Source organism: Oryctolagus cuniculus, chromosome 1 (assembly GCF_964237555.1).
Source record: "Oryctolagus cuniculus chromosome 1, mOryCun1.1, whole genome shotgun sequence".
Classification (NCBI taxonomy): Eukaryota; Metazoa; Chordata; class Mammalia; order Lagomorpha; family Leporidae; genus Oryctolagus; species Oryctolagus cuniculus.
In genome coordinates this window covers 105,847,018-105,873,908 of record NC_091432.1, presented here as the reverse complement: position 1 = coordinate 105,873,908, position 26,891 = coordinate 105,847,018, and the positions used below count along the sequence as shown (strand labels likewise).

Below are 26,891 nucleotides of genomic sequence, written 5' to 3'. Positions count from 1 at the left end.
AGAGCACAGTCTGGGCGACCTGTGCTAAACCATCAGGCTTACGCTCAGATGAAATCTACATCAGCTCTGAGTACCCACACTGCAGCGGTGCTCACGTGCACATTCCTAACCCCAAACCTGTGTTCTTTTGCTATATCACTTCTGCTGCATTAAAGGCTCCTTGAGGCCAGGAACTCTGAGCGTCCCCTTCAAGGTGCTCTTCTGCCCCGGGAAAGGTGCTAGACACACAGAAGGTGTCAAGTTACTACTACTGAACAAGTGGGTGAGCCAGTAGTGCATGAGTGAGTATGTCCAGGTATCATCTTTCCCAAAATCGACCTTGTCAAGATCAAGATGGAGTCACTTGTGTCAAGGACTACCAAAAGTAAATAAATAAATAATCCAGGAGGTTACGAAGAGAGGATTCTTACGCATGGCTGCCTGATAGTAACTACCCTTCAAGACTCTGCCAGAACCACACTACACAGAGGCCACCCCAAACTTATACAAAAAGTCCTCCTATAAGGACATCTGCCCAGAAACTGATTTTCAGCCTCACACTAATGTCATCATGGTTGCTAATCACTGTGGCCAAATATTATTGTTTGAAAATGTATGGGAGCTAGTGCTGGGGCATAATGGGTAAAGCTGCTGCCTGCAATGCCGGCATCCCATAAGGGCGCCGGTTCTAGTCCCGGCTGCTCCTCTTCTGATCCAGCTCTCTGCTGTGGCCTGGGAAAGCAGTGGAAGATGGCCCAAGTCCTTGGGCCCCTGCATCCGCATGAGAGACTTGGAAGAAGCTCCTGGCTCCTGGCTTTGGATTGGCGCAGCTCCGGCCGTTGTGGCCAACTGGGGAGTGAACCAGCGGATGGAAGACCTCTCTCTCTCTCTACCTCTCCTCTCTCAGTGTAAACTCTTTCAAATAAATAAATAAATCTTAAAAAAAAGTATCCAATGTAATCCCTCACTTGTTTGTCTCTATAGACAAATGTCCTCTTGCCTTGAGCTCTTTGAATATACTCCTGGTTTACTATGGCACATGTATTTGTGATGCTCGGCTACTCCCAAATAAATGGCATTATTCTTTGGAGAATCTTCCTCTGATTCAGTTTTTTTTCCCTCTTAGATTAACAGATCTCTCCCTGTATGCTTGCCACAATACCCAACATTCTCCCCTTAGGAGTCAGTCCTTTGAGTTACGTTGCTCGTTTCCACTGAAGTACCCAGAAAAACAGCAGAAAGTGCCTGCACACTGCTGGGATTCTCAGGGGGCATGACATCAACCCAGCCTCCTACTATCTGTATTCTGATGCCTTGAACCTGACGCTTTGCTGATGCTGGAGGGGCTGCTCCTTCCAGGGTTAGCCAACTCAGAGAAACAGCAAACAGCTTGCTGCAAGCACATTTTCAAGTACAAAACAACCAATCCACAGCCCACACCCCCAACACCCTCCTTTATGGAATCTGAAACTCCAGCTTACTGTCCACCTGCCCTAATTGTCTGGTACTGGGATCAGGTACTTCACAATTCAGGACTGCCCCTACATCCTGAGAGACAACTGCAAGGAGCCAGACTCCAACCCTAAGCTGGTTTACCATGCCCCACTTGTTCTTCCCTGTAGAAACCACCATCAAGGCCCTTGTTCCTGATCCTCCCCCACCCCCAGCCCCTCACCTATCCCTGTGGTCAGCCTTGGTATTTTCTGTCCCACAAACAGCTTCCACCACCACCCACCACCATGGTGTGGTGTGGCTCATGCTCCCCCTCCTGGAGCCGTGAACAATAAACTATCTTTTCTGGAAATTATCTTGTAGATCCATTTGACCTTGCTACATATAGCTCAAATCTTTCATTAAGCTTACAGAAAATTGGCTTTAAAAATAAGTTTTAAAAACCATGTATAATGAGGGGCCTTCAAAAAATTCATGGAAAATTTATATTATGAAAAAATACATGGGGCTGACGTGGTGGCATAGTAGGTAAAGCTGCTGCCTGTAGTGCCAGCAGCCCATATGGGCACCGGTTCTAGTCCCGGCTGCTCCACTTCCAATCCAGCTCTCTGCTGTGGCCTGGGAAAGCAGTAGAAGATGGCCCAAGTCCTTGGGCCCCTGCACCCATGTGGGAGACTGGGAAGAAGCTCCTGGCTCCTGGCTTCGGATTGGTGCAGCTCCAACCGTTGCAGCCAATTGGGGAGTGAATCAGTGGATGGAAGACCTCTCTCTCTCTCTGTCTCTCTCTCCCTCCCTCTCTCTCTCTCTCTATCTCTTTCTGCCTCTGCCTCTCTGTAACTCTGCCTTTCAAATAAATAAATAAGTGAATCTAAAAAAAAAAGAAAAAATGTATGGATTTCACAGTTTTTACACCAAAATAAACTCATCTTCATTTTCCACTTTTTAAGTCACCCTGCCTCTCCATGAAGTCCTAAGTTTTATTAAAAAAATTTTATTCTAAGTTTTTGCTTCTTCAATGACATCCACCAGTTTTACTTTCATAGGAAAGTGAAGTTTCCCTGACAGTACAGCACTCAGTAAAACGCATGGTCCAGAAGAGGACTGAGCTCATCCTGGGGCTTTGTGCCCTGGCCCTCTACTAAAAACTGGGCGTGAGCTTGCTTCACCCACTCTCAACTGGAGGATACATTCATTTTATTTATTATATTTTACTGACTGTGGTTTGCTTTGTTTTAATCATTTATTTGCAAGGCAGAGAAAGAGAAAGAGAGAGCTCTTCCTTCCATTCGCCATTTCATTCCCCAACTGCCAGCAACAGCTGGAGCTAGGCCAGGCTAAAACCAGAAGCTGGAAACTCAGTCTGGGTCTCCCATGTGGATGGCAGGGACCCAGGCTGTGCATTAGCAGGAAGCTGGAGTTGGGAGCAGAGCCAGGGCTTGAACCCTGGCTCTCCAAAATGGGATATGGATACCCTAAGTGGTGTCTCATTGCTGCGCTAAACATCCACGCCCCGTAGATCAGTTTTAAATGACTGTATAGGCATTGGCACAGTGGAGGGGTTTTCGCTGGTTTTGTACATGATGTTCAGGAAAAACACAGCAGCGAGAGGTCCTTCGGGCAGCATGGGGACAGGTGTCCAGAGTAATGAGGTTAGGGAGCGGGAAGGAGCCAGAGTAAACTTAGACAAACTCCAGTCTCAGTGGGCAGAGGGCTGGGTGGTGGGAGGCGGCAGCAGGACACCAGGACTAAGGTGGAGACGAGGCTTCCGTGGAAGAGCTGAGAAGCAGAGATGGGGTGAGGAGGCAGGATGAAAACAGCGCCTGCTGCCCACGCCCTCAGCCAGGGGCTCTGCAGGGATGAGCACGGTGAGCAGGAGCGATCTGACCGAGAACCCACTGTCTGCCTGCAGCCTGGGTGTCCAGGGACCTCCAGGAGGGCTGATCATCAGCCATGCCTGTGTGGGCCGCAGGTCTCAGGAGCCCAGCACGAGGCTGGAGGGCAGCTAGAGAGAAATGAGAGGTAAAGGGGGAAGGAGCGGCTCCCACCCCTCAGACCCGGAGCCTGCTGCCCCCAGCCCCTGCAGTCCCTTCCAGCCCCTGCAGAAAACCCGTGCTGCAATTCCTGCTTTATGGCCTCTGCCAAATGAAGCACAAACTTAACTACATCACCTCCCTGGCAGGATGAGGGAGGGGCTGGGGGGCTTCGTGCTGGGCTCCTTCAGCCCCCTAATCTAATCACTGGTGTGGGTCATTTCAATTAAGGATACCGCAGTGTCTTGGGGGGCGTGGCTGCTCATAAAAGCCTCCTCCCTGCTGTGGCTCTGCTCATTGGGAAGCTCTTGCTGTCTCGGCAGGTAAATAACTCAGGGCTGAGCGGTTCTGGCTGCTGAGATGGGTCTGAGCTTGGGGGACAGGACAAGGTAGACTAAGCTGGGTACAGAGATGACTGAGGCGGGCCCAGAGGCACGGCGACGGGTGCCAGAAAGGAGGCCATGCTCTGGATGGAGCCCAGGGACTGCGGTCGGTGGCCCGGGCTGGTGGAGGAATTCCTTCCCTTAAAAAGCCAAGCATCTCCTAAAGCCTCAGGTCAGAGGGTGGGGTACAACTGAAGCTCCACGTGCTTCTGCTCACCTTGCCTCCAGGTGTGTAATTAGATCCTGAGAGGCCAGAGGACCTGAGGAGGCCTGAAGCCGACCTGGGAGGAGAGCTGCCCGTGTGGATGCTCTTTCGATTGCTTCCAGTTTCTGAGTCACTTAGGCTGAGTCAGGCCACGGGAGACTGGCTGTGTCCAAAAGGAGACTTAAGAGGGGAGAAGCTCAGTGGGACAACAGCTGATGGTGGAAGTTGGGAGTGTGGGGGGGTACCTTGCGAGAAAAGGAGGCGCCTCTACCACCTCATTATTTGCAACACAAAAGGCTCCGGGGGCTCTGGGAGGTCATTAAGCAGCAAAGCTGTCTTGAGACGTAATGATAAGATAAACCAAAGTCTACGTAGCTAGCCTGGGACCGTGGGCTGAACTAACCCTATTCCAGACAGCAGTGACGGCCCCAGAGCTGGAGCTGTAATTGCTTGGTGAGGGCTGCAATTACTTTAGATTCTGGGAAGCAGCATATGGTGAGAGCATGCACAGCTGGGAGAATCCCGTTTTGCTCTGTTCCTCAGTTTCCTTCCTCTCTGAAAGAATCATCATGAAATGCACAAGCATTTGGAGGGGCTGCTCTGTAAACAAGGGCTCCTGGCATCTGTGTCCCTCCCCCAGCAAGGGACACTGCTCTAGGAGCAAGTTTCTAGTGGTGTGTGATAACAGTGCCACAGCCTGGGGAGGCAGACCTGACCATGGGGCTTGACATGAGTTCCTGGAGGCCCACTGAGATCAGGGCCTCTCAGAGTCCACCCTGGAGTCGTTTAGGCTTCGCTGCTGAAAGACCTCTTCCGAGAGACTGACAGAAAACCTAGACAGTGATATCTGGGCCTGGAGCACATCTGACCAGTAGGTTTTGCCCCTCAGATGTGGGAAGTGGATTGGGGAGTTCCTTTGTCACCCCCATCACTCAAGTGCTCTGCAAGGAGGCATGTGATGACTTCAGCCTTGGTCTTTGGATCCTATAGTGAAGTTGCTACTGGGGAGAGCCTGAGCCCAGGACTTGATTTTGGTAGAGGAAACTGGAAATCTGACCCCACACCAGGGACTTGAGACTGGGTCCCATCTGTTGATAGCAGATGGGTCTTTATTTTGTGATAGTTTATTTACTTTTCAAAGTGCTGATCTGATATATATTTTTTAAAGATTTATTTATTTATTTGAAAGTCAAAGTTACACACACACAGAGAGAGAGAGAGAGAGAGAGAGAGAGAGGTCTTCTATCTGCTGGTTCACTCCCCAGTTGGCCTCAATGGCCGTAGCTGGACTAATCCGAAGCCAGGAGCCAGGAGCTTCTTCTGGGTCTCTCACATGGGTGCAGGGGCCCAAGGACTTGGGCCATCTTCTACTGCTTTCCCAGGCCATAGCAGAGAGCTGGATCAGAAGTGGAGCAGCCAGGACTCAAACTGGATGCCAGCACTGCAGGTGGTGGCTTTACCCACTATGCCACAGCGCCAGCCCGATATATTGTTTCATTTCTATGCTTACACCTCTGTGATGTGGACAGAGTAAGCATAAACAGCTCCAATTTCAAATAAGTTAAGTGGAAGTCAGGTTCAGCTCAATGCTCCCTGGCTAGATAGGGATGGAGCCAGGACCCAAACCAGAACTTCTGAGTTTCAATCTGGTGCTTTCTCCAGGACAGAGTTGAAAAGTGGGGGGACCCCACTGCAGGCTTTTTCCTCCTCTATGAACTGGGAGAGCAAGTGGAGAAAGCCAGAATTAATAGAGGCCAGCAGAATGTGTCAAGGCGGAGGAGGCCTGTGGTAGGAAGTAGGAAGTGAGGAAGGAAACAGGTGAGGTTTGTATGGACACTTCCTGTTGGCAAACTTCTTATGCTCCTCATTTCATTAACAGCAGCGGTGGAATTTCATGGACAATTGGCGTTGAGCACTAACTGGGAGGTAATGAGAGAGGGAGGATGCAGGTAAAGGCTGTTTGAATTTAAATTCTTTTTCTTCGGGGGGAGAGAGGGGGCAGATTTTTTTTTTTCAAAAGCAATTTTAGTGCTGGAAAAAGTTTCTAGCAAACAGCTTTGGACTCTTGTGTCTTCTGTCGACAACAGACGCTGATGACGACCGTGTAGCCCACTGAGTTCTGCCACCAACTTCCCAATGACTGCCCTGGATGGGGGCTTGGGGTTGCCCAGGGACTGGGCATAGATTTTTGTCTCTCAGACTTGGGAAAGCGCATCACATATGTGTCCACCATCAGCAGTGAGCTTGCATGTGGTACTCTGCAGTAGTTATTGGAATCAACATAAGCAAGTCAGTATGGACCTGGGCATAGACAGGGGGTAAAACAGAAAAACCGGCTAATGGTTCTAGGAGTGTGTGGTCTGTTTGGCAAATCACACACACACACACACACACACACAAAAGAGGCTCAAAATATTCAAAAGGAGAACAATATAAGGTAGTGTAAAGATACAGAGGAAGAGAACCATGGGGGATCTGATGAAAAAGGCAGAGCGGGGACAAAGCTGTTTGGGACAGCATTCTGAAACGGAGTTGACACACAGATTGGGGAAGCAAAGGAGGAATGCGTGGAACAGAAGTAGAAGCTTAGATCTACTGAGGACAGTAGCTTGGCTATCCTGAAGACTGCAGAGGACACAATGAAAAGCAAAGAAAGGCAAGTATTAGGGGAGGGTATTTTGGGGGAGAAGATTGAATTCTAATCTTACAATTCAAGTGCCAACGTGACTAGGGCTCTTTGGTTCTGAACCAGTGACTGTATGCACAGGTGGGAGTGAGGGATCACTGGAACTGTGGGGTTAATTTTATGTGTCAACTTGGCTGGGTCCCCGTATTGAAATATTGAGTCAAAATTATTCTAAATGTTTCTGTAATGGCATTGTAGATGAAAGTAAAATTTAAACCAGTAGACCTTGAGTAGAATAGATTAACTTCTATAATGCTGGCGGGCCTTACCCAATGGGTTGAAGCCTCGATAAAAAAGACTGAGCTCCCTGGAAGAAGAGTGGGTTCTGCCAGCAGATCACCTTTGAGCTCCATCTGCAGCTCTTCCGGGGCTTCAACCTGCTGATGCAACCTGTAGATTTTGGAAGTTCCAAACCTCCACAGTCACATGTGAATGTTAGTGATGAGCTGATTTGCGTCCTGAAAAAAATTCCTATGTTGACTGTGTCCCAGCTCTTACCACCCCAGATATGACCATTTGGAGATAGGGCCGTGAAAGAAGTAGTGAAGGTTAAATAGAGTCTTTAGGATAGTCCCTAATCCTATAAGAGGACATGGGGTCGGCACTGTGGCATAGCAGATAAGGCCACTGCCCCCAGTGCTGGCATCCAATATGGGCGCAGGTTCGTGTCCTGGCTGCTCCACTTCTTTTTTCATTTATTTTTTTACAGGCAGAGTTAGACAGTGAGAGAGAGAGACATAGAGACATAGAGAAAGGTCTTCCTTCTGTTGGTTCACCCCCCAAATGGCCACAACGGTCAGCGCACAGCGCCGATCCAAAGCTAAGAGCCAGGTGCTTCCTCTTGGTCTCCCATGCGGGTGCAGGGTTCAAGCACTTGGGCCATCCTCCACTGCTTTCCCAGGCCACAGCAGAGAGCTGGACTGGAAGAGGAGCAACTGGGACAGAACTGGCGCCCCAACCAGGACTAGAACCCGGAGTACCGGCGCCACAGGCGGAGGATTAGCCTACTGAGCTGCAGCACCAGCCCCGGCTGCTCCACTTCTGATCCAGCTCACTGCTATGGCCTGGGAAATCAGTGGAAGATGGCCCAAGTCTTTGGACCCCTGCACCCGCGTGGAGACCCAGAGGAAGCTCCTGGCTCCTGGCTTCGGATCAGTGCAGCTCTGGCTGTTGCAGCCAACTGGGGGAGTGATCCAGTGGATGGAAGACCTCTCTCTCTGTCTCTCTGCCTCTCCTCTCTCTGTGTCACTCTTTCAAGTAAAATAAATAAATCTTTTTAAAAAATAAGAGGACCTTGGGCCAACAGGTGCATGCATAGAGGAAAGACCATGAGAAGCCTCAGCAGGAAGTCAATGGCAGGCAAGCCAAGGAGAGATGTCTCAGGAGAAACAAATCCTGCCAGCACTTTGACTTTGAACTTCCAGCCTCTAGAGTGGTGGGAAAAAAGTTTGTTTAGGCCACTTAATCTAGTATTTTATGATGGCAACCCTAGATGGCTAGTGCAGGGACAGTGGATTATAAATTCCTTGAACTCAAGGACCATGGCTTGTGTGTGTCCCTCATCAATGCCTTACTCAGGGCGTGTGCTCATTGAATGATGTGCTAGACTCATCTTGGAAGCCTTGGCACCTGGATTTGCTCCAGCAAGGATGCACAGGAGGGAGACGGAGGCTGGGTTAATGGGAACAAGAGCTTCAGAAGGATGTGGAATGGCAGGGATTTTGTGCTCTAGTTCATACAAGGTTGACTGTGGGGATCAAATCCAGTGAAGACTGATGTGTGACTGATTTAGCAATGCCTAGGACTTAGTCATCACTCAATAAAATTTTGTTGAATAGATGACCAAGGCAGGATGGAAGATGCAGTGAGCTTACATGTTTTTAAAATATTTGTTTATTTGAAAGGCAAAGTTACAGACAGAGAGAGACATACAGAGAGAGGGTAGGAGACACAGAGAGATCTTCCATCCACTGATTCACTCCCCAAATGGCCACAAGAGCCAGGGCTAGGTCAGGCTGAAGCCAGGAAGCTGGAACTCCAAGTACCTGGGCTATCTTCCACTGATATCCCAGGCACATTGGCAAATGAATTGGAAATGGAGCAGCCAGGACTTGAACCGGTGCCCATATGGGGTGCTGTTACCACAAGTGGGCATTTAACTCACTGTGCCATAATGCCAGCCACTACAATTTCTTTCTTTCTTTTTTTTTTTAAAGCTGTCTACATGTACATTTATGCATGTATGTGCCTAGAAGCTTCCTGAAAGTAGTTGCTAATGGTGGCTACTTTCAGAGCGTGCACTGGGATAAGAAGGAGGGCTGACTTTTCCTGTGTACTTTGTACTGTTCAGACAGTTTCATCATAAATGCATTGCCTCTGGGTCATTCAGTAGTCCACTGGGTGATATACTTGGACTTAGTGAAAAGCAGTGCGGGGAGGACTTCTAATTCCACCATTCCTTCGCCTTCCATCTTCCCACAAGAACACCTCCAGCCTCCCCTAAGAGCCGTGAGCACAAGGAGGAGACCAGCAAGTTTCAGTCTTCAGAAGCCACTCCACAGCGCCCAAAGGGAGCTCAGGGTGATGGCGTAGAGCATCAGCACGGCGAGGTAGCCTCGGAAGAGCAGTCGGTCGAAGCGGTACAGGAGAGCCAGCCACTCAACCTCCTGTTGCTCCACCTGGTCCTGAGTTCGGAGGTAGCTGTTGATGGACTGAAGCTGGAGCCAGACTTCATTCAGGGCCCCTGACTGGGTCTGCTGGTCTCGCCAGGTGGAAGACCCTGCAGGGTAGGGGACGACACCCTAGGTGAGCCAGGAGCTACCGAGGACCACCTGGAATTTTCCCTTGAAGCAGAGTGATGCATCCAGCAGAACCGGGCACTGGGCTGTTGGAGGTGGGATCTCTCTCCCTACCTGCTTAGGGGAGACTGAAGGGAACCTGGGAGAACATGTCAGAACTCTATTATGAAAGTCGGGCGTGTGAGGGCTAGATCCATTTAGGAGATTTTCTGGGCTCAGCGTCAGCTGAAGGTGACTCAGTTGCAGCTTTAGGAGCTGAGATTATTCCTGCACCTTTTACATTGAGCAACTAGAACCCTAATATATACAAGCTCAGTGTGTGTGTGTGTGTGTGTGTGCGCACGCACACGTGCGCGCATGTGTGTGTGCATACACCAGTCCTCTCCTATTCTGGAATCAATGACTCAATTGAATGGTTGAAACTGGAAAATAAAAGAAGGTAAGAGCAACTGGTCTGACTTTCAAGTGAAAATGAGGCTTTCTGGAAAGTCAGCCAGAGGCAGCCTGCAGTCCCTGGAGAGGTAATACACACCATAGTACAGAGGCTAAGTAGCAGGTGTGAGGTGTGTCAGATTCTTTCACAGACCAACGTGGCCCGGAGCCCTTACAATGGGGATTAGTTCTGAGGGTGATAAAGCATGACACAGTAAAGACTCCCAAACTTCTCACAAACCTGTTACCCCAGCGTGCGGGGCCCTGGGATCCATTCCAGGTCCGTCAGCATCAGTATCCCCTCGAAGGCACAGGAGGGACCGTTCTTGCCCACTGTGCCGCTCATCGTGGAGGAATTTGACCAACAGGATGGACTTAGATAAGCTGAGAACCAAGAAGGCCATGCAAACTGTGAAGAAGGCCCCTGTGAGGAGAACCAGAGCAGAGAAGGCAGAGTTGGCAGCGTCTCTGGTCCCCTCCCTTCCTCCTCCAGTCTGAAATGCAGCATCAGCTGTTTGGCAGGCAGCATCGCACAAAGCTCACCAATCAGTGGGGTGCTCCCCGTGCTCCGCGGCACCTCGTTCGACATGTTGACCCTGAAGACGGTATAGCCCACCAGCACGCTGGTCTTGAACACAATCCTCGTGCGGCAGTTGGGTGGCAGGTAGAAGCTCCCCAGGTCGACAAGCATCAGAAAGATGCTGGGAATCAGCAGGCTCACGACATAGACTAACGGGCGCCTGCGAATCACCACCTGGCCAGGAACGAGGCATCTGTTAGAAAGACTAATGTCTGGCCAAGTCCATGGCCAGAAATGCTCCATGAAGTCTCAGTCCGTTTGCATTATATGAAAATTCTATGTAGTTTATCACAGATACACGTTTGAGGTTATTTTGTGCTTTACCAAATGGATAAAATAATCCTTTCAGCTTCTACAGAGCTAATATTATTAATAACTAGAAGAAGAAATAGTTAACATTTATTTATCACTTACTGTGAGCCAAGCACTAGACTTTTACATGAAGGCAAGTCAACATGTTTGTGGGAAATTGAATTAAAAGATAAATTTATTTTTGGTAAAAAAATTTTTTGAAACCCCTGCATACCAGAGGTCTTCAACATTTAATGAAGAAACTATGCAAACACTTCAAAAATTTTTTGCACCAAAATACACTTCTCTTTGAATTCCATTTCTCCACAAACATTTTGAAGTACCCCCATACACTTTGCTTATTCATGTCTCACAATCTTAAGGGTTGGGTATCTCTATTTCCATTTTACAAACAAGGAGACAGAGGTTCAAAGAGGTTGACTTACTTATCCAAACTCACACAGCTGGTGAGAAACTGTTTCAAAACCAAATCTTTCTTCTTAAATCACTTACCATGCAGTCAATGGGGTTGCTTTCAGTTTAGTTTATCTTGCTTGGAATGCCCTTGGTATCCAGCACTTGTATATCTATCAGAGTCTGGGCAGGAATGAATAGCACATCTAAACTGAGAGATTTCAGGAGGGTTCAATAAAGGGACTGTTTGCAAAGTGTGGGCAGGGTATAGGAAGCCAAAGAAGAAAGGCTGCCCTGGGACTTTAGGGGATGAGAAACTCCTACCACCCTTAGGCCTAGAGGAGCCAAGGGCTAGGAATGGGGACCAGACTTGAGGAGAGAGAACTGTGCAGAGAGGCAGGAGCAGGGGCTTCCTTTTGGGGGTGTGGCCAGCCTGGTGACACTTCATGAAGGGAAATGGAAAAATAAGTACCCCTTTGTTCACCTCCCTCCCTCCCATCTTCTGCCACTGTTCTTCCCTGTCTCCCCATTTTGACAAACATGACCAGGGATCCCATCTCTGTAGAGCACAAGCTTAGTCCCCAGAAACAAGTACAGGGGAAAAAAGAGGGCAGGGTCCCTTGGAGTAGGCACCAGCTGAAGCTGCCTTGCGTGGCTTGCACTATGGGGACAAACAGCTGTTTGGGGGTCTCACAAAATTACTATTATTGTCACTATTTCTTATACCTAGCTTCTCTGGGATGGCAATAGGAAATGTTTTGGAAAAACACACAATCTGTTCTCATTCTTCCTAAAGAGAAGCCAGGGAATGGATGGGTTGCTTCCCCCACTATCCTATGCACCTTCATCTCATCCCATCCCTGTAGTGGTGATACCCACCATAAGGCCAAAATAAGGCCTATTTTATAGTGGGTGTTCAATAAATGTGTTTGAACAAATAAACATTCCAGGCCCTTTGCTAGTGGATTTGGACAATGATAATGTTTGAAATCTCCCATTTTTCTAACCTGCCAACAAGGGAATGCTTTCTAAGTGTCAGATGGCATGCTAGATGCTTTTATGCATATGATGTGATGTATTTACTCCTAGTTGCAAACCTGTTAGTAGGTCATATCTTTCACCCCGTAAATTTTCAATGATAAAGCTCAGCCCCCATAAGTAAGTTGAGTATGTGGCAGGGCCAGGATGTGTCCCAAGACCCGAAAGTCCCTGCTCTTTACTACTAAGGCATTGCTGCAACACTCAACCCCACCAGACCTCTGATTGAGTGCATCTCATCTCCATATCCTGCCATGGAAGAGAATCACAAAGAAGTGAGCCAAGATGACGTGTAGAGGCCAGTGATGGTGCAGAGGTGGTAGGGGCAGTCCAGACATCACCTTGCTGGTGACAGCCAGGGCTCCCTAGCCATCAGCTCTAGGAGGGCATCCCAACTCAGTGGAGCTTAGCAGGCCAGAGCCGCTTGGCGGATTGTAGTCTGGCTGTTGTCTTTCACATTAAGCATAATTGGCTGCAGATATCTAAAACACAGCAACACTCAGTGCTTTGCAATAATTTGGTTAAAACACATTTCTACCAAAGTGCACTCAACAAGAAAAACAACAACAGAATTAACTGTCATCAACCTGCACCTCTCTAGCTCCCACCATCACTGTGACTGAGCCAGCCGTGGTTAGGTGGGGGAGGGGAAAAGGAATCAGATATCAGGGTCCCTGGAGGGGCTTTTGTTGTGACCCAGCAAGGACTGTTGGTAATCTTTCTTTTTGGGGTTGGCAGGGATTACCAAGCCAGCGGTCTCTGGAGGGTGGAAATGGGATACCCTAGAGACTTCAGAATAGACAGCACAGAAAGGGCAAGAAGAGCCTAAGAATCATGCTACACTGGATGACCAGGAACATGGAAGAGCCCAGTCTTAAGACCAAGGGAACAGAATTCCAGAGCCTCTCCATCCTAAGGGCCTGTGTGGGCTGGTTTCAGTGGTCCTCGGTGAGCAGTCACCTCGCCACACCTCCGTTTCCCTCTTTTTTTTCTTTTACAAAGCAGCTTATTTTTGCTTTGCTAAACATCTTGTATACAATTGAGATGAACTGTTGCACTCTTTAAACAAAGTGCCCGTGTAGCTAGCACAAGCCGAGATGATTCATACATGCAGAGTCTAATGCAGATGCTTGAATGTTAATCTCGGCCAGAAACAAGGTCCGGTGACCTGGCTGCTCAAGGACCCTGGTTTCTGAGAAGGTGCCCTTTGATGGGAGCATGTGTTTCCCGGGGGGTTGGGGGAGGGGTGCAGGAAGAGCTAAGAGGCTTGGTGGCAGCTGGCTTCATGGGAGTGTGACTTGTGCAGCCACACTCGACCACACACATGGAAGGGCTCTGCACTTGGCCTTAATGCTCTGCTGGTGCCATTTAGAGATCCTTAATACTTTCTGCACAAGTGGCCCAGTGTGCACTAAGTCCCACAAACTGTGTAGCAGATCCGGTCAGGAGACTATTCCTCACTGGCTATCAACAGCACCTGAAAGCAGAGGGAAAGGACATAAGTATAAGGGTAGATAGTTCTGCTGTAGCATAAAGCAAAGAACTCTCCTGTCTCCATTTATTAAAACACTATACAGCTAGTTGGACCCTCCAAAGCCACACCATCCACTCCCCTGCCTTTTACATCTTCCTTTCTGAAACAGACCAAGTACCTACACTTTTGGGTTTCCTCGGAACAAGGAATACATCTTTAAGTTGATTTAGGGACCATGCTCCCACCTATGGACTAGACTAATTTTGGCCCAGTGCGGCCAAAAGAAACTCTAATTTTACCACAGTTTCCAGAAATGTTTTTATTATCTCATTTGATCTTCAGAGCCTTTTATTTCTTTGTTTAATGGATGTTAATTGAACCCAAAAAGGTTGTCAGGCACTCGCCTAAATACTGGACTTAGCACCGTGGATAGGACAGGGCCCTGCCCTCGCTCCAGCTTCCGGGATTAGCAGCAGTCTCTGGTGGTTGGATATTTCTCCAGCCTGTGGGCAGAGAGCAATTGTGCCCCCTTATAGACCTGATTTATATATATGATTTCAGACTTCTACACCTCCAGAAGTATAAGGAAACATACTTCAGATGTTTCGAGCCCCTTGGTTTGGGATACTTTCTTACAGAAGTCTTGTGAAACCAATACAGGCGACTTGCCCAGGAATGCACAGTGGGTGGATAGCAAGTGGGGCTGGAATATACTAGGATAGTAAGTTGTGTGTCAGCATTATGAGGATTAGACACGCAGTTTTTGGAGTCACATTTACTGGGTTCAAGTCCAAGCTCCACCAATCATCCTAAAACTTCTACTAAGTTACTGAACAGCTCAGTACCTCAACTCACTCAGAGGTGAAGATTAAGTGGACAAATATTTTAAGTTGTCCCTGGCACAGAGCAAGTGCTCTTTGTGGTGCTACTGGTTATGTCTCCATGGGCAGATTTTGAGGCCCATGGTAGATATCAGGAGTCTTGTTTTATTGATCATTACGTCCTAAGTGTTTACCATTGAGCCTCGCACATGATAAGAGCTCAAAAAATGTTCATGGATAAAACTGGAGTTGGTTGATAATGCTGCTTTTACCCTAAATGTTGAGGCTGGTGCTTCTGAGGGCTCACTCTCTGCAGATCATGCCAGAGCTCCTGCTGGCAGGGAGGTATGTCACCCGCTCAGCGAGACATGGCTCTCTACAACACTGCCCCTAACTACAGCCCATCATTTCTAATGGACTAAAGGAGCTGGTGCCTTTAAATTGCACAGAAAGGGAAGAAAAAGCACTTTAGTTTCAGCCCGTGTTCTCCATTAGACACCCTTCAGGTGTTAGCAATATTATGGCACAATTTCATTATCCATTAAAGCCAGGTAATAATAAGTACACAAAGGTATTTGGAGCCTATTGATGTTAATGAAAGAGATCAATCTAATTCAGAGTGTGTGTGTGGAGAGCTCCTTGGAGATGGAATAGGCCCCAAGGTCAGCCTCTAACTGCCTCCTTGATGGTAGACCCCACCAGTACTCAATTTTGCATGACCGTCTTTATGACATAGTTGGAATTTTGACGCCCAGACTCACGCTTCATACAGAAGCCTATTTTCCTCCCCTCCCCAGACCCTCCAGACATTCCTAGTCCAGAAAGAATGGGAAAGCTGCTGCATTTGAGTGAGATCCTTGTTCTGGAGTGAGAGCTTCTTTGATCTGGACTGTGGATTGTGCTGGATTAGCAGAAAGTCCATGATTCCTGTATCACTTGAGTGACCCTGGAAGGATGTCTAGAGCTGTAAATTCTCTCTCTCTCTCTCTCTCTCCCCCTCCCTCTCCTCTGTGTGTGTGTGTGTGTGTGTGTGTGCAGGCATACACATGCACACTTAAGTTCTATCAAGTATACAAGGTGCAATCAGTGGGTATCTCAACAAAACCACACTAATCCACAAAACATTGACAGGAAAAGGATAAATGGGGCATCTTTCTCTCCTAAAAGCCCCTTTGCATTTTTCTAGATGTACCCTGTGGGCACGCCAACTCCTGCCTGAATGAGCATTTTGCTCAGTGGGAGGATAACTGTGGTTGGGCTCAGTTTAGTCCCTACAGCTGTCCACCCTTTTCCATCCAACATGAGTTCCTAAATTTTATTCCTACATCCTCCGGCTTCTACCCTCATTGTTGCTGATTTTTTTTTAAACTCTGCCATACAGAAATCAAATGCTCACCCTGCTGTTTCTGGGAGCCGGCACCTCCGATAATGTATTGCAGGAAACCTCCCCTCCCATGGCTGCTGGATCAGGTTCCAGGCTGCACACAGATATCCTTGTAGGGAGAAGTGCCTGCGCTCTGGGCCCCCTGTGGAATGTAGCCCAGCTCCAAAGCGTCAGCAGTGCCCTCCGATAAACAATACGTGTCCCCAAGCCCGCATCTATGATTGCACATTAGCTGGAACTAACAGGGTAACCAGAGCTTTTGATTTGGTATAAATGGCAGCAGCGTATGACAGTTCCAGGGCAATGATGTATTTAGAGTGGATCATTGCCTCTCCTGCCTGCCCCGCCTGTCCCCAGTCTCCTGCTGGGCAGCCTGAACTGGGACTTGGTGGGTGATTGGATTGAGAGGGGCTAGCCCTTTCCTGTTAGGACCCTGGCAAGGCTGATGTTGACACGGAACTGGGCGAATTTCACATAGCTGGCCAAGAACGACTGAAGGTCATTTGGATGTCTGGGATATTCAGTTCAGGGTGGGATGTAGAGAATAAAATAAGCCCAGGCACAGAGCACATCGCAGCATTGGGGAGGCACGAGGATGAGAGATGGAGAACTGTGATAGCTACTGAATCTAATTAGGTCTTCGCAAAGCTGAGGAGCTGCTCCCAAGTCTGGCTCCCTGCCCTGCCAACTATGAGCTGTGACTCTACTCAGGATCTTTTCCCTTCTCTGTTCTGAGGACCAGGGTAGAAGCCACCCTGCTAGACAACCCATGTGAGCTCCCAGGGCCAAGGGATCCAGGGAAACTCTCCAAGGGCATGAAAGGGAATGAGGCCTGCCTGCCTGCAGCAGCTTCCATGCAAACACTAAAGGGAGGCTGGCGCCATGGCTAACTAGGCTAATCCTCCTCCTGCAGCACCAGCACCCTGGGTTCTAGTCCCGGCCGGGGTGCCAGATTCTGTCCCGGTTGCTCCTCTTCCAGTCCAGATCTCTGCTATGGCCTGGGAAAGCAGTGGAGGATGGCCCAAGTGCTTGGGCCCTGCACCTGCATGGGAGACCAGGAGAAGCACCTGGCTCCTAGCTTTGGATCGGCGCATCATGCCGGCTGCAGCAGCCATTGGAGGGTGAACCAACGGAAAAGGAAGACCTTTCTCTCTGTCTCTCTCTCTCACTGTCCACTCTGCCTGTCAAAAAAAAAAAAAAAAAAAAAAAAAAAAAAAAAAAAACTAAGGGGAAGAAAGCCAAGCCAAGGAACAGGCTCCTAGACCCAGGGACCTCCCTCTCACTAAGAGATCTCCTACCTTTCTCTGTTCATCACAGGAAAGCTTCAGCGGCTGTTCACAAATTGACATTTAGGGTGGACAGTGACATGTAACTACAAATAATGGCTGCTGTATGGAGAGAGCATGTGAGTGTGTGTGTGTGTATATGTATGCAAGTGTGTGTCCTGTTTGCCTGCCTGTCTCTTGCCTGTTTGTATTCTCCATGCCGTGTAGGTAATGGTGTGTGCAGAGCTCTCCAGAGCGCTTGGTAGGTGACTATGTTCCACCTTGCACGTGCTACTCCCTCGCATTTCCCTTTAATGTTCGCCATTATTCGAGCTGCATTAATAATGTTTGCGGGCTGATATCTTTAAAATTAATGAGGTGTTTACTCTTCGCCAAGAAACTCATTGAAATTTTTTTAAAAAAAACTTTCTTTTTTACCATCCCTTTCCTTCACTTAAAAAAAAAAAAAAAGCAGACAAACAAAACGACAATGCTAGCTTTGCTAAAAACCAAGCAGGATGCTAGGTCAGGACCCAAACCCCATTGCCAGGAGAATGTGAGTTGAGATTAGTTACCAGACAGTGTTATTCATGAGCCAGCTTCACACCACAGCTGTGTCTAAGAGCTTTGCTAGACCAATGGAGGGACATCTGGGTTCCCAATGACAGCCTATTTCCCTGCCACCCCTTGGCACATCCTTTGCAGCCATAGCACCAGTCTAAATTGTCCTCCTTATTCCAAAGACTTGTTTCTAGGGCCTTCATCTGCGTGCTGTCTTGACCCGCCATCCATCTGGACCATGATTTGGCATGGGCCACCCACCCCTGTGCCTCTGTCCACCCTGATGGCCACCACTGGCTGACTTTGTGTAGAAAAGCCAAGGGCACTGCTGAATGCTAACAGTGTGCATCCACTTCTTGACTACGTGTCAGGACAGTTTACCGGGAGAACCTTCTACCTCTGAAGCAGCAGGCTTCACTGTCCTTTACCCCATGGCACTCCTGCCCGCAGGACAGTTTGTCCAGGAACAACACAGCCAAGACCATTCCAGGGATGGGACGGATGGGTTCCCCTCATGTCCTTTCAGGCAGTTGTTCCCTCTGATCCAGAAGCCACCAGCGGTTTCTGAGTCCTGCAGGCGACTATTGGCAAGTCCCTTCAGATACTCAAGTGAATAATATGATCATTTCATGCATCTGCATCTGGAATTAATTGATAACTTGCTCAGCACAATAATGCTAATAAGATAATCTCAGTTTGTTGTTTGGGAGTTTGCTTGGTTTTCTTTCTCAGTAGCAAGAAGAAATGATAACAATAGTAAGTGCTGAAAGGTTTAAAGATCCATACAGGAGGGGGTAGTATCTGAACACCATGCTCTCCACCTGCACCAGCTGGAGCTCAAGGTCTCTCACTGGACCTCTGCTCTCTGAAATGCTGGGATGCAGACTGGATGTGCAGAGCCATTGAGCCGGCTGTTATTGGGTGTTAATGAATGAGACTGTGGAACAGAGCCAGAGATCCTGCAACCCAGCAGAGGAAGCCAGGGACTGCAGAAAAGTAGACAGCAGGGGCAGAACCTACATTGAACTGAATCTGTGCAAAATCTCCAGTACCGCTCTGCAGGATGCCGTACATTGAGGACACAGAAAGAAGTTCCCACTCGCTGTCGTTCAAAAATGCATTTTTGTTGTGCTTGATGTCTTCTCTGCTCCTCAGGAAGGCCAGGTCTACATCTTGCACTGGAAACAACAGAAACAATGGACTTCCTAAGGTAGACATCGAGGTGCCAACATCGACACACTTGTTTCACTCTCAGTTCAAATCCTTCTTTTTCCTCCCGTCCTCCTCAAGGAGAGTCCTGCTTGCTTTGTTTCCAGTCACATGCACACACACATGCACACGCACACAATGATGAATTCAGGGTTTGGAGTCTAGCCTCCACAGCGCGATGGAGCTTGACAGGTGATAGAGCTTGTCCTGTGCTATCTGTGACATTCCCACTGGCACTGGAGGCCTAATATTGGATGCACAAATCAACAGCAGCAGTGGGCTGTAACATTGCACTGAACAACAGCAGTAGCCAAGTACCAGTGAGAAGGTATTTAGGTTTTTAAATAGCCAGTTATGTGCAAGAATAAAATAGACCTGAGGATGGTGTAATATCACTTGGCCTGCGTGGGCCAACCCAGCAGTCACGTTTTCCAACTAGTGAACTGCATCTCTCATAGTTTACCTGTGTGCAGGATGCTATTGAAGGTCAGGCTGCAGTTCTGGACATCAAATGGAAAGGCATACGTCTCTAGACTGCATGCAGAGACCACTTGGATGGGCTTGGAGTTCTTAATGGTCCCAGACGAGTTCACGTAAACATAGGGAAGGTCAGGAGATCGTTCAACATCCACACTGCATAGAACACAAGGGAATTGTTGTACATACAGGACATTTCCAAACATAGGGCTGATTATGAGATGGCAGTGACCATGACACCCAGGCCTAGTCTAGCACTGCAGAGACAAAACCACATTTCCCATGAGATGATTCACCCTGACAGAGACAGGCTCAGCAGTACCAGCCTTGTGAGTTAATTCTTTTGCTACTGTGCCTACATGGACATAATGAGTAGCCTCAAGCATTCATAATCAAATCTGCCTCTTACATGATGTCAATTCATGGTATATCTTTCTTGAAAACTCCCAACAATATGCTCCTTTTCAAGAAGCTCCTGGCTCCTGGCTTCGGATCAGCACAGCTCTGGCCGTTGTGGCCATCTGGGGAGTGAACCAGCGGATGGAAGTCCTCTCTCTCTGTCTCTACCTCTCTCTGTAACTCTGTCTTTCAAATAAACATAATAAATCTTTAAAAAAAAGAAGCCAAAAATTAACAACACTGAAAGCAAGCCACAACTGGCCTGAATGTTCAAAGCAGTCGAGACCCCAGAGAAATACACCCAGCACACTTACAACTCATTAATGATGATATCAGGGGCCCAGATAGCACTTCGAGGGAGGGAGATCTCGCTAATCTCATCAAACATGCTGGAGTTCCAGGATAAAAACTCATCATCCCAAACCTGTTAGGAGTGGCCAGAAAGGATGTTTATCAAAATAAGGCAAGGTCAGTTTCACTAAAGAACAGAGATTTGAATTAATAACCCAATTTGTGAGCCCCTTAGTTCTCTCTGTTAGGCGAGAGGACTTCCCATTTAAATCCTAAAGCTGGTAGCCCCAAACAGAAACCATGCCCATACATCTCACACAGAGTCTAATAAATCAGGGCTGCTGAACATCTAAGCAACTAAAATTGCAAAGATAGCATCTATTCCTTAGAATAATTATATTTTACAGCAGATCCAGATGAAGAGTCCAGCATACGTGGAAGGAAACATGATCATTTACCTCACGGTACCACACACTTGTCTTTAATTTTTGATTCTGTGCATCCTGCAAAGCAAAAAAAAATCCACACCAAATCTCAGAATGTCAATAAATCAAAGGCCGATTCAACAGTCAGACAATTCAGAGAAAGAAAATCAAATCTAACAAGATAATGCTGATTCTAAAAACATCACTCTTCAATACCTGGGTATTTCCAGCTCCCATCTGATATGCACACCTGTCGCTATATGCTTTACTATATTATTTATGACAAAATGGCACTTTGCCAGCACTTGACATCTTGAATGATTTGCTAATCTCTTTTCTATTCTAATTAGTTTCTCTGCCATTATTCAAGCTAAAAAATGATTGGTAATTTTAGCTGACTCTGAGCTAAAAAGATGAGACCAAGCTTTTATTTGTTATCAAGATATTATTCATAATTTTTCTGTGTGCAACTGGCAGCCATTCCTGTTAAGTTAACCATATTTGGATCTCTCTGCTTGTAGAAAAAAACCAAATGGCTTAATGTAAATGAGGTATTATTTTAGATGATATAATAAATGTAATTTTCCATTTCTGCAATGACTCAGTGATTTTTTTTAAAAGATCTCCAAAAACAGCAACCAAAAAATAACAAAACCTTTCCTAACAGTTTTTTTAAATATATAATCCAGTAAAAAACATTCTAGGACTTGTAGATCCACAATGTTCTTGATGAGTCAAAGAAAAGGAATCACACCATATACAGACATTAGCTCAAAATGGATCATTAACCCAAAGGTAAGATCTAAAACTATGAACTCTTTTTTTTTTTTGACAGGCAGAGTGGACAGTGAGAGAGAGAGACAGAGAGAAAGGTCTTCCTTTTGCCGTTGGTTCACCCTCCAATGGCCGCCGCGGCCAGCGTACTGCGGCCGGCGCACCGCGCTGATCCACTGATCAGATGCCAGAAGCCAGGTGCTTCTCCTGGTCTACCATGGGGTGCAGGGCCCAAGCACTTGGGCCATCCTCCACTGCACTCCCTGGCCACAGCAGAGAGCTGGCCTGGAAGAGGGGCAACCGGGACAGAATCCGGCACTCCGACCGGGACTAGAACCCAGTGTGCCGGCGCCGCAAGGCAGAGGATTAGCCTAGTGAGCCGCGGCGCTGGCCCAAACTATGAAACTCTTAGAAGAAAACATAGAAGTAATTCATTATGACTTTGAATTAAGCAATAATTTCTTATATAAAACAACAGAAGCACAAGCAACAAAATAAAAAATCAAAGGGATATTATGGGTTGAATAGGATTGTCTCCTCAGAATTCATTTAACATATGTAAACTCCGATGTCTTAATTTTTTTTAAAGATTTATTTACTTGAAAGTTGAAGTTATAGAGAGATAGATGGAGAGAGAGAGAGAGAGAGAGAGAGAGATTCCATCTTCTAGTTCACTCCCCAAATGGCTGCAATGGACGGAGCCACGCCAATCTGAAGCCAAGAGCCAGGAGCTTCCTCCAGATCTCCCATGTGAGTGCAGAGGCCACCCATAATGGGATGCCAGCACTGCAGGCGGTGGCCTTACCTGCTACGCCACAACGCCAGCCCCTGTCTTAATATTAATGGCTGATGAATTAAGGGTGGGAATTGATCTAGTTGTGGTGCCTGAAAAGTGGGTCTAGTGGTATGTCTTTAGGTCACTGGGGACACATCCTTGGAGGATGGTTTTGATAAGAAGGTTGATTATTTGAGTTCAGATTCTGCCTAGCTTCCTGGCTCACCACTTGATTGTTCCTCTACACCCACCATAGTCTGGTGGCACCCAATCTTGAATTACAACCTCCAAACTGTATGCTGAAATAAACCTTTGCTTTTCCAAGAAGCTCCTCTCAGGTATTTTAGTTGAAGTAATGAAAAGCAGACTAATACATGGGATTGCATAAAAATTAAAAACTTTCGAGAGGGTATTTAACCTAAAGGTTAAAATGGCTTTATCATGCTTCAAGGTGCCTGAGTTCAAATCCTGGCCCTGGCTCTGACTCTAGTTTCTCACCAGTGCAGACCCTGGGAGGTAGCAATAACGGCTCAAGTAACTGGGTTCACATCTCTCACATGGGCACCTAGATGGCATTCCTAGCTGGCTCAGACTAGGCCCAAATCCAGCTGTTACAGTCATTTAGGGATTGAACCAGCAGATGGGAGCTTGCTCTCTCACTCTCTCTGCCTCTCAAATAACAATTTAAAAAACAAAACAAAATGAAAAAACCACTTTTGTTCTTTAGGGAAGATAATCAGGAAATAAATGGGAGAAAATATTTGCAAAGCATATATTCGATAAGGCTTGTATCCAGAATATATAAAGAATGCCTTTAACTCAACCACAAAAAACAAGTATCTCTAATGAGAAAAACACAGGGGACTTGAATAGACATCTCACTGAAGTAGATAAATATACAAATGACCAATAAGCATATGAAAAGATGCCAGGTATCACTGCTATGAGCCAAATTGTGTCCCCACCACCAAAACGAATAAATAAATAAATAAACTTGTATATTAAAACCCAATGTGTGCATACTTGGAGATAAGGGTTTTAGGAAGTAAGTAAGGTTAAATGAAGTCATAAACAGAGAGTCCTAATCTGATAGGATTGGTGGCCCTACAGGAGAGGAAGAGAAAGAAATCTCTCTCTCCACAGGGAGGAGGCAACCTTCTGCAAGCCAGGAAGAAGCCCTCAACAAGAGCTGAATCAGCTAGATCCTTGCCCTTGTACTTCCCATCCACCAGAACTAAGAGGAATAAATCTGTGGGTTAAGCCATCCAGTTTGTAGTATGTGTTATGTTAGCCCAAACTGACCAATGCAATCACTTTTCAGTAGGGAAAGCAAATCAAAGCTACAGCAAGGTACCACCTCACACTCATTAGGATAGCTCGTATAAACAACAAAAAAGATGGAAAATAACAAATGTTGGCGAGGATGTGGAGAAATTGTAACCCTTGGGCACTGTTGGTGGGAATGCAAAATGGTATAGTTGCTGTGGAAAACAGTATAAAAAACAAAAAATAGAACTACTATATGATCCAAAAAATTCCACTTCTGAGTATATACCTCAAAAGAGGGAACTTGGACAGATATTTGTACACTCATGTTTGTATCAGTACTATTCACAATAGCCAGGGGGTGGAAGCAACAATCTATCAACAGATTAACAAACAACATATGATACAGATACAGACTGGAATATTAGTCAGTCTTAGAAAGGAAGGAAATTCTCACACATGCTGCATGGATGAGCCTTGAGGGCATTGTGTTAAGTGAAATAAGCCAGTCACAAAAGGACAAATACTATATGATTCCACTTATCTGAAATACCTATGGCTGTGAAATCCATAGAGGCAGTAGATAGAATGGTGCTTTCCAGAGGCTGGGAGAGGGGGAAGTGAGGAGTTATTTGTTCCATGGGTGCAGAATTTCAGTTCTGCAAGATGAAAGGAGTTCTGGAGAATGGATAATGGTGATGGTTGCACAATAATGTGAATGTGCTAATGCTACTGAACTGGACATTAAAATTGGTTAATATGATCAATTTTGCACATGTGTATTCTACCACAAGTAAGGATAATAATTTTTAAAATGGGCAAAGGATTTGAATAGATATTTCTCCTAAGGAGGTATACAGATGGCTAATAAGCACAGAAAAGATGCCTAGCATCATTAATCACCAGGGAAATGCAAGTCAAAACCATGGTGAGATCTCATTTCATCATCACTAGGATGGCTAAAATAAAAAAGAAAATAACAAATGTTGGCAAGGATGTGGAGAAAGTGTAGTCCTCACCCATTACTGGTAGAACTATTACAAGGCACAGTTACTTTGGAAAGCAGTCAGCAGTTTCTCGAAAGTGAAACATAGAGTGACCACAGAATCCAGAAATTCTACCCTTAAGTAATAACTAAGAAAATTGAAAACATAAATTCACACCAAAAATCTTGCATAGGAATATACATAATAGCATTATTTGTGGTAGTAAAAAAAGACAGAAACAAGTCAATTGGGGCTGGTGCTGTGGTATAGTGGGTAGGGCCGCTGCCTGCAGTGCTGGCATCCCTTATGGGTGCTGGTTTGAGTTCTGGCTGCTCCACTTCTGATCCAGCTCTCTGCTATGGCCTGGGAAAGCAGTGGAAGATGGCCCAAGTCCTTGGGCCCTTGCACCAATGTGGGAGACCCAGAAGAGGCTCCTGGCTCCTGGCTTCAGATTGGAGCCAGTTGAGGCCAACTGGGGAGTGAACCAGCAGACAGAAGACCTCTCTCTCTCTCTCTCTGCCTCTCCTTCTCTCTCTGTGTAGCTCTTTCAGATAAATAAATAAAATCTTAAAAAAATTTTTAAGTCAATTGCCCATCAACAGATGAATGAATAAATAATATATATATATCTGTGTCATAGAATATTATTCAGCAATAAAAAGTAATGAAATACTGATACATGCTACAACATGTATGAACCTTGGAGACATTATACCAAGTGAAAGAAGTCAGTCATAAGAGGTCACTTACGATGTAGTTCCATTTAGATGAAATGTCTAGAACTGGCAAATGTATAGACTCATAAAATAGCTTAGTTTTGGCTAAAGCTGTGTGGGGTGGAACGTGGGGTGTGACTGCCAGGGGGTACACATATGCAGTTTCTTTTTAAAGTGATGGAAATGTCTTGGGACTGTGGTGGAGGTAGTTGCCCAACTCTAAAATTTCCTAAAAAACCACTGGATTGTATTTTTTAAAGGGGTACATTATGTGATTAAATTGAAACTTAAAAACTGTTGTTATTTAAAAATACATAGATTAGGAAAGAAGAGAGAAACCATTTTCAAAGACCTTCTGGGCAAGTTATACACAGGAAAGCTGGTATAAACGGTTAAGGAGCTCTCCCTGAACTCAGGTTTCCCACTGTTTTCTGTACATAACCTATGGTTAAAAACTACATTCTTAGAAGACAATAGAAAGATCCAAGATGAAGAAATGAAATGTGTAAAGCATTTCCTCTGTTGATTTAGGCTCAAAGGTGAAGAGCCACTTAGAGGGGCCAGTGCTGTGGCATAGCAGGTAAAGCCGCCGCTGTGGTGTAGCGAGTAAAGCTGCTGCCTGCAGTGTCAGCATCCCATATGGACACCGGTTTGAGTCCTGGCTGTTCCACTTCTGATCCAGCTCTCTGCTATGGCCTGGAAAAGTAGTGGAAGATGGCCCAAGTCCTTGGGCTCCTGAATCCAACATGAGAGATCTGGAAGAAGCTCCTGGCTTTGGATCAACCCAGCTCTGGCCATTGTGGCCTTTTGAGGAGTGAACCAGTGGATGGAAGATCTCTCTCTCTCTGCCTCTGCTTGTCTGTAACTCTGCCTTTCAAATAAAATAAATAAATCTTTTTTTTAAAGTCACTTATATAACTTTGGTATTTCTGTAATATTTAGTACAGCACCAAATTTCAGTAAATCATAGTGTTTGGGGAGTTGATGGCATGAAGGCAAATAGCCATTCTGTTTTCCTCCCCAGGACGGGGCATATTAAATTAATTGCCCAGTCATGTATCCAGCCACATTAAAAATACATATTCTTTGCGTACATGGTCAAGATTACCACTCTGAAGAACTCAGGTTGGGAGGTTAGTGTTGTGGTACAGTTAAGACACTGCCTGCAGTTCTGGGGTCCCATATCAGAACACTGGTTTGAGTCCTGGCTGCTTTACTTACAATCCAGCTCCCTGTTAATGCACCTGGGAAAGCAGCAGAAGATGGCCCAAGTGCTTGTACCCCTGCCATCCGTGTGGGAGACCCAGGTCAAGCTCCAGACTCCTGGCTTTGGCCTAACCCAGCCAGGCCCACTGCAGCTATTTGGAATGCAGTGCAGTGAACAGAAGATCTCTGCCTCTGTCTCTCACTCTCTGTGACTCTGCCTTTCAAAAATAAGTAAATTGGTCTTTTTTTTAAGAAAAAGAGATTTTATTTATTTGAGAGGCAGAGTTACAGACAGAGAGAAGGAGAGACAGAGAAAAAGGTCTTCATTTGCTGGTTCACTCCCTAAATGCCCACAACTGCCAGAGCTGAGCTGATGCAAAGCCAGGAGCCAGGAGCTTCCTCTGGGTCTCCCATCCAGGTGTAGGGGCCCAAGCACCTGGGCCATCTTCCACTGCTCTCTCAGGCCATTAGCACAGAGCTGGATCAAAAGAGTAGTATGTGGGACTCAAACCGGCTCCCATATGGGATGTCAGCGCTGCAGATGGAGGCTTAGCCTACCATGCCACAGTGCCGG

At 46.7% G+C, this 26,891-nt stretch overlaps 1 protein-coding gene across 2 annotated transcripts in view; it reads right to left on the bottom strand.

Moving 5' to 3' along the window:
- Positions 1-8,924: 8,924 nt before the first annotated feature.
- Positions 8,925-26,891, bottom strand: part of HTR3B (5-hydroxytryptamine receptor 3B) — a 42,314-nt gene continuing 24,347 nt past the window's right edge. For both annotated transcript variants that reach the window (XM_051849201.2, XM_002708384.5), the window contains 7 exons: positions 20,628-20,672; positions 20,193-20,302; positions 19,466-19,635; positions 18,814-18,971; positions 10,509-10,719; positions 10,207-10,389; positions 8,925-9,514 (listed from right to left, as the gene is read on the bottom strand). In XM_051849201.2, coding sequence (XP_051705161.2) covers positions 9,279-9,514; positions 10,207-10,389; positions 10,509-10,719; positions 18,814-18,971; positions 19,466-19,635; positions 20,193-20,302; positions 20,628-20,672 — 1,113 coding nt within the window. In that variant the 3' untranslated portion in view covers positions 8,925-9,278. The remainder of the gene's footprint in view (positions 9,515-10,206; positions 10,390-10,508; positions 10,720-18,813; positions 18,972-19,465; positions 19,636-20,192; positions 20,303-20,627; positions 20,673-26,891) is intronic.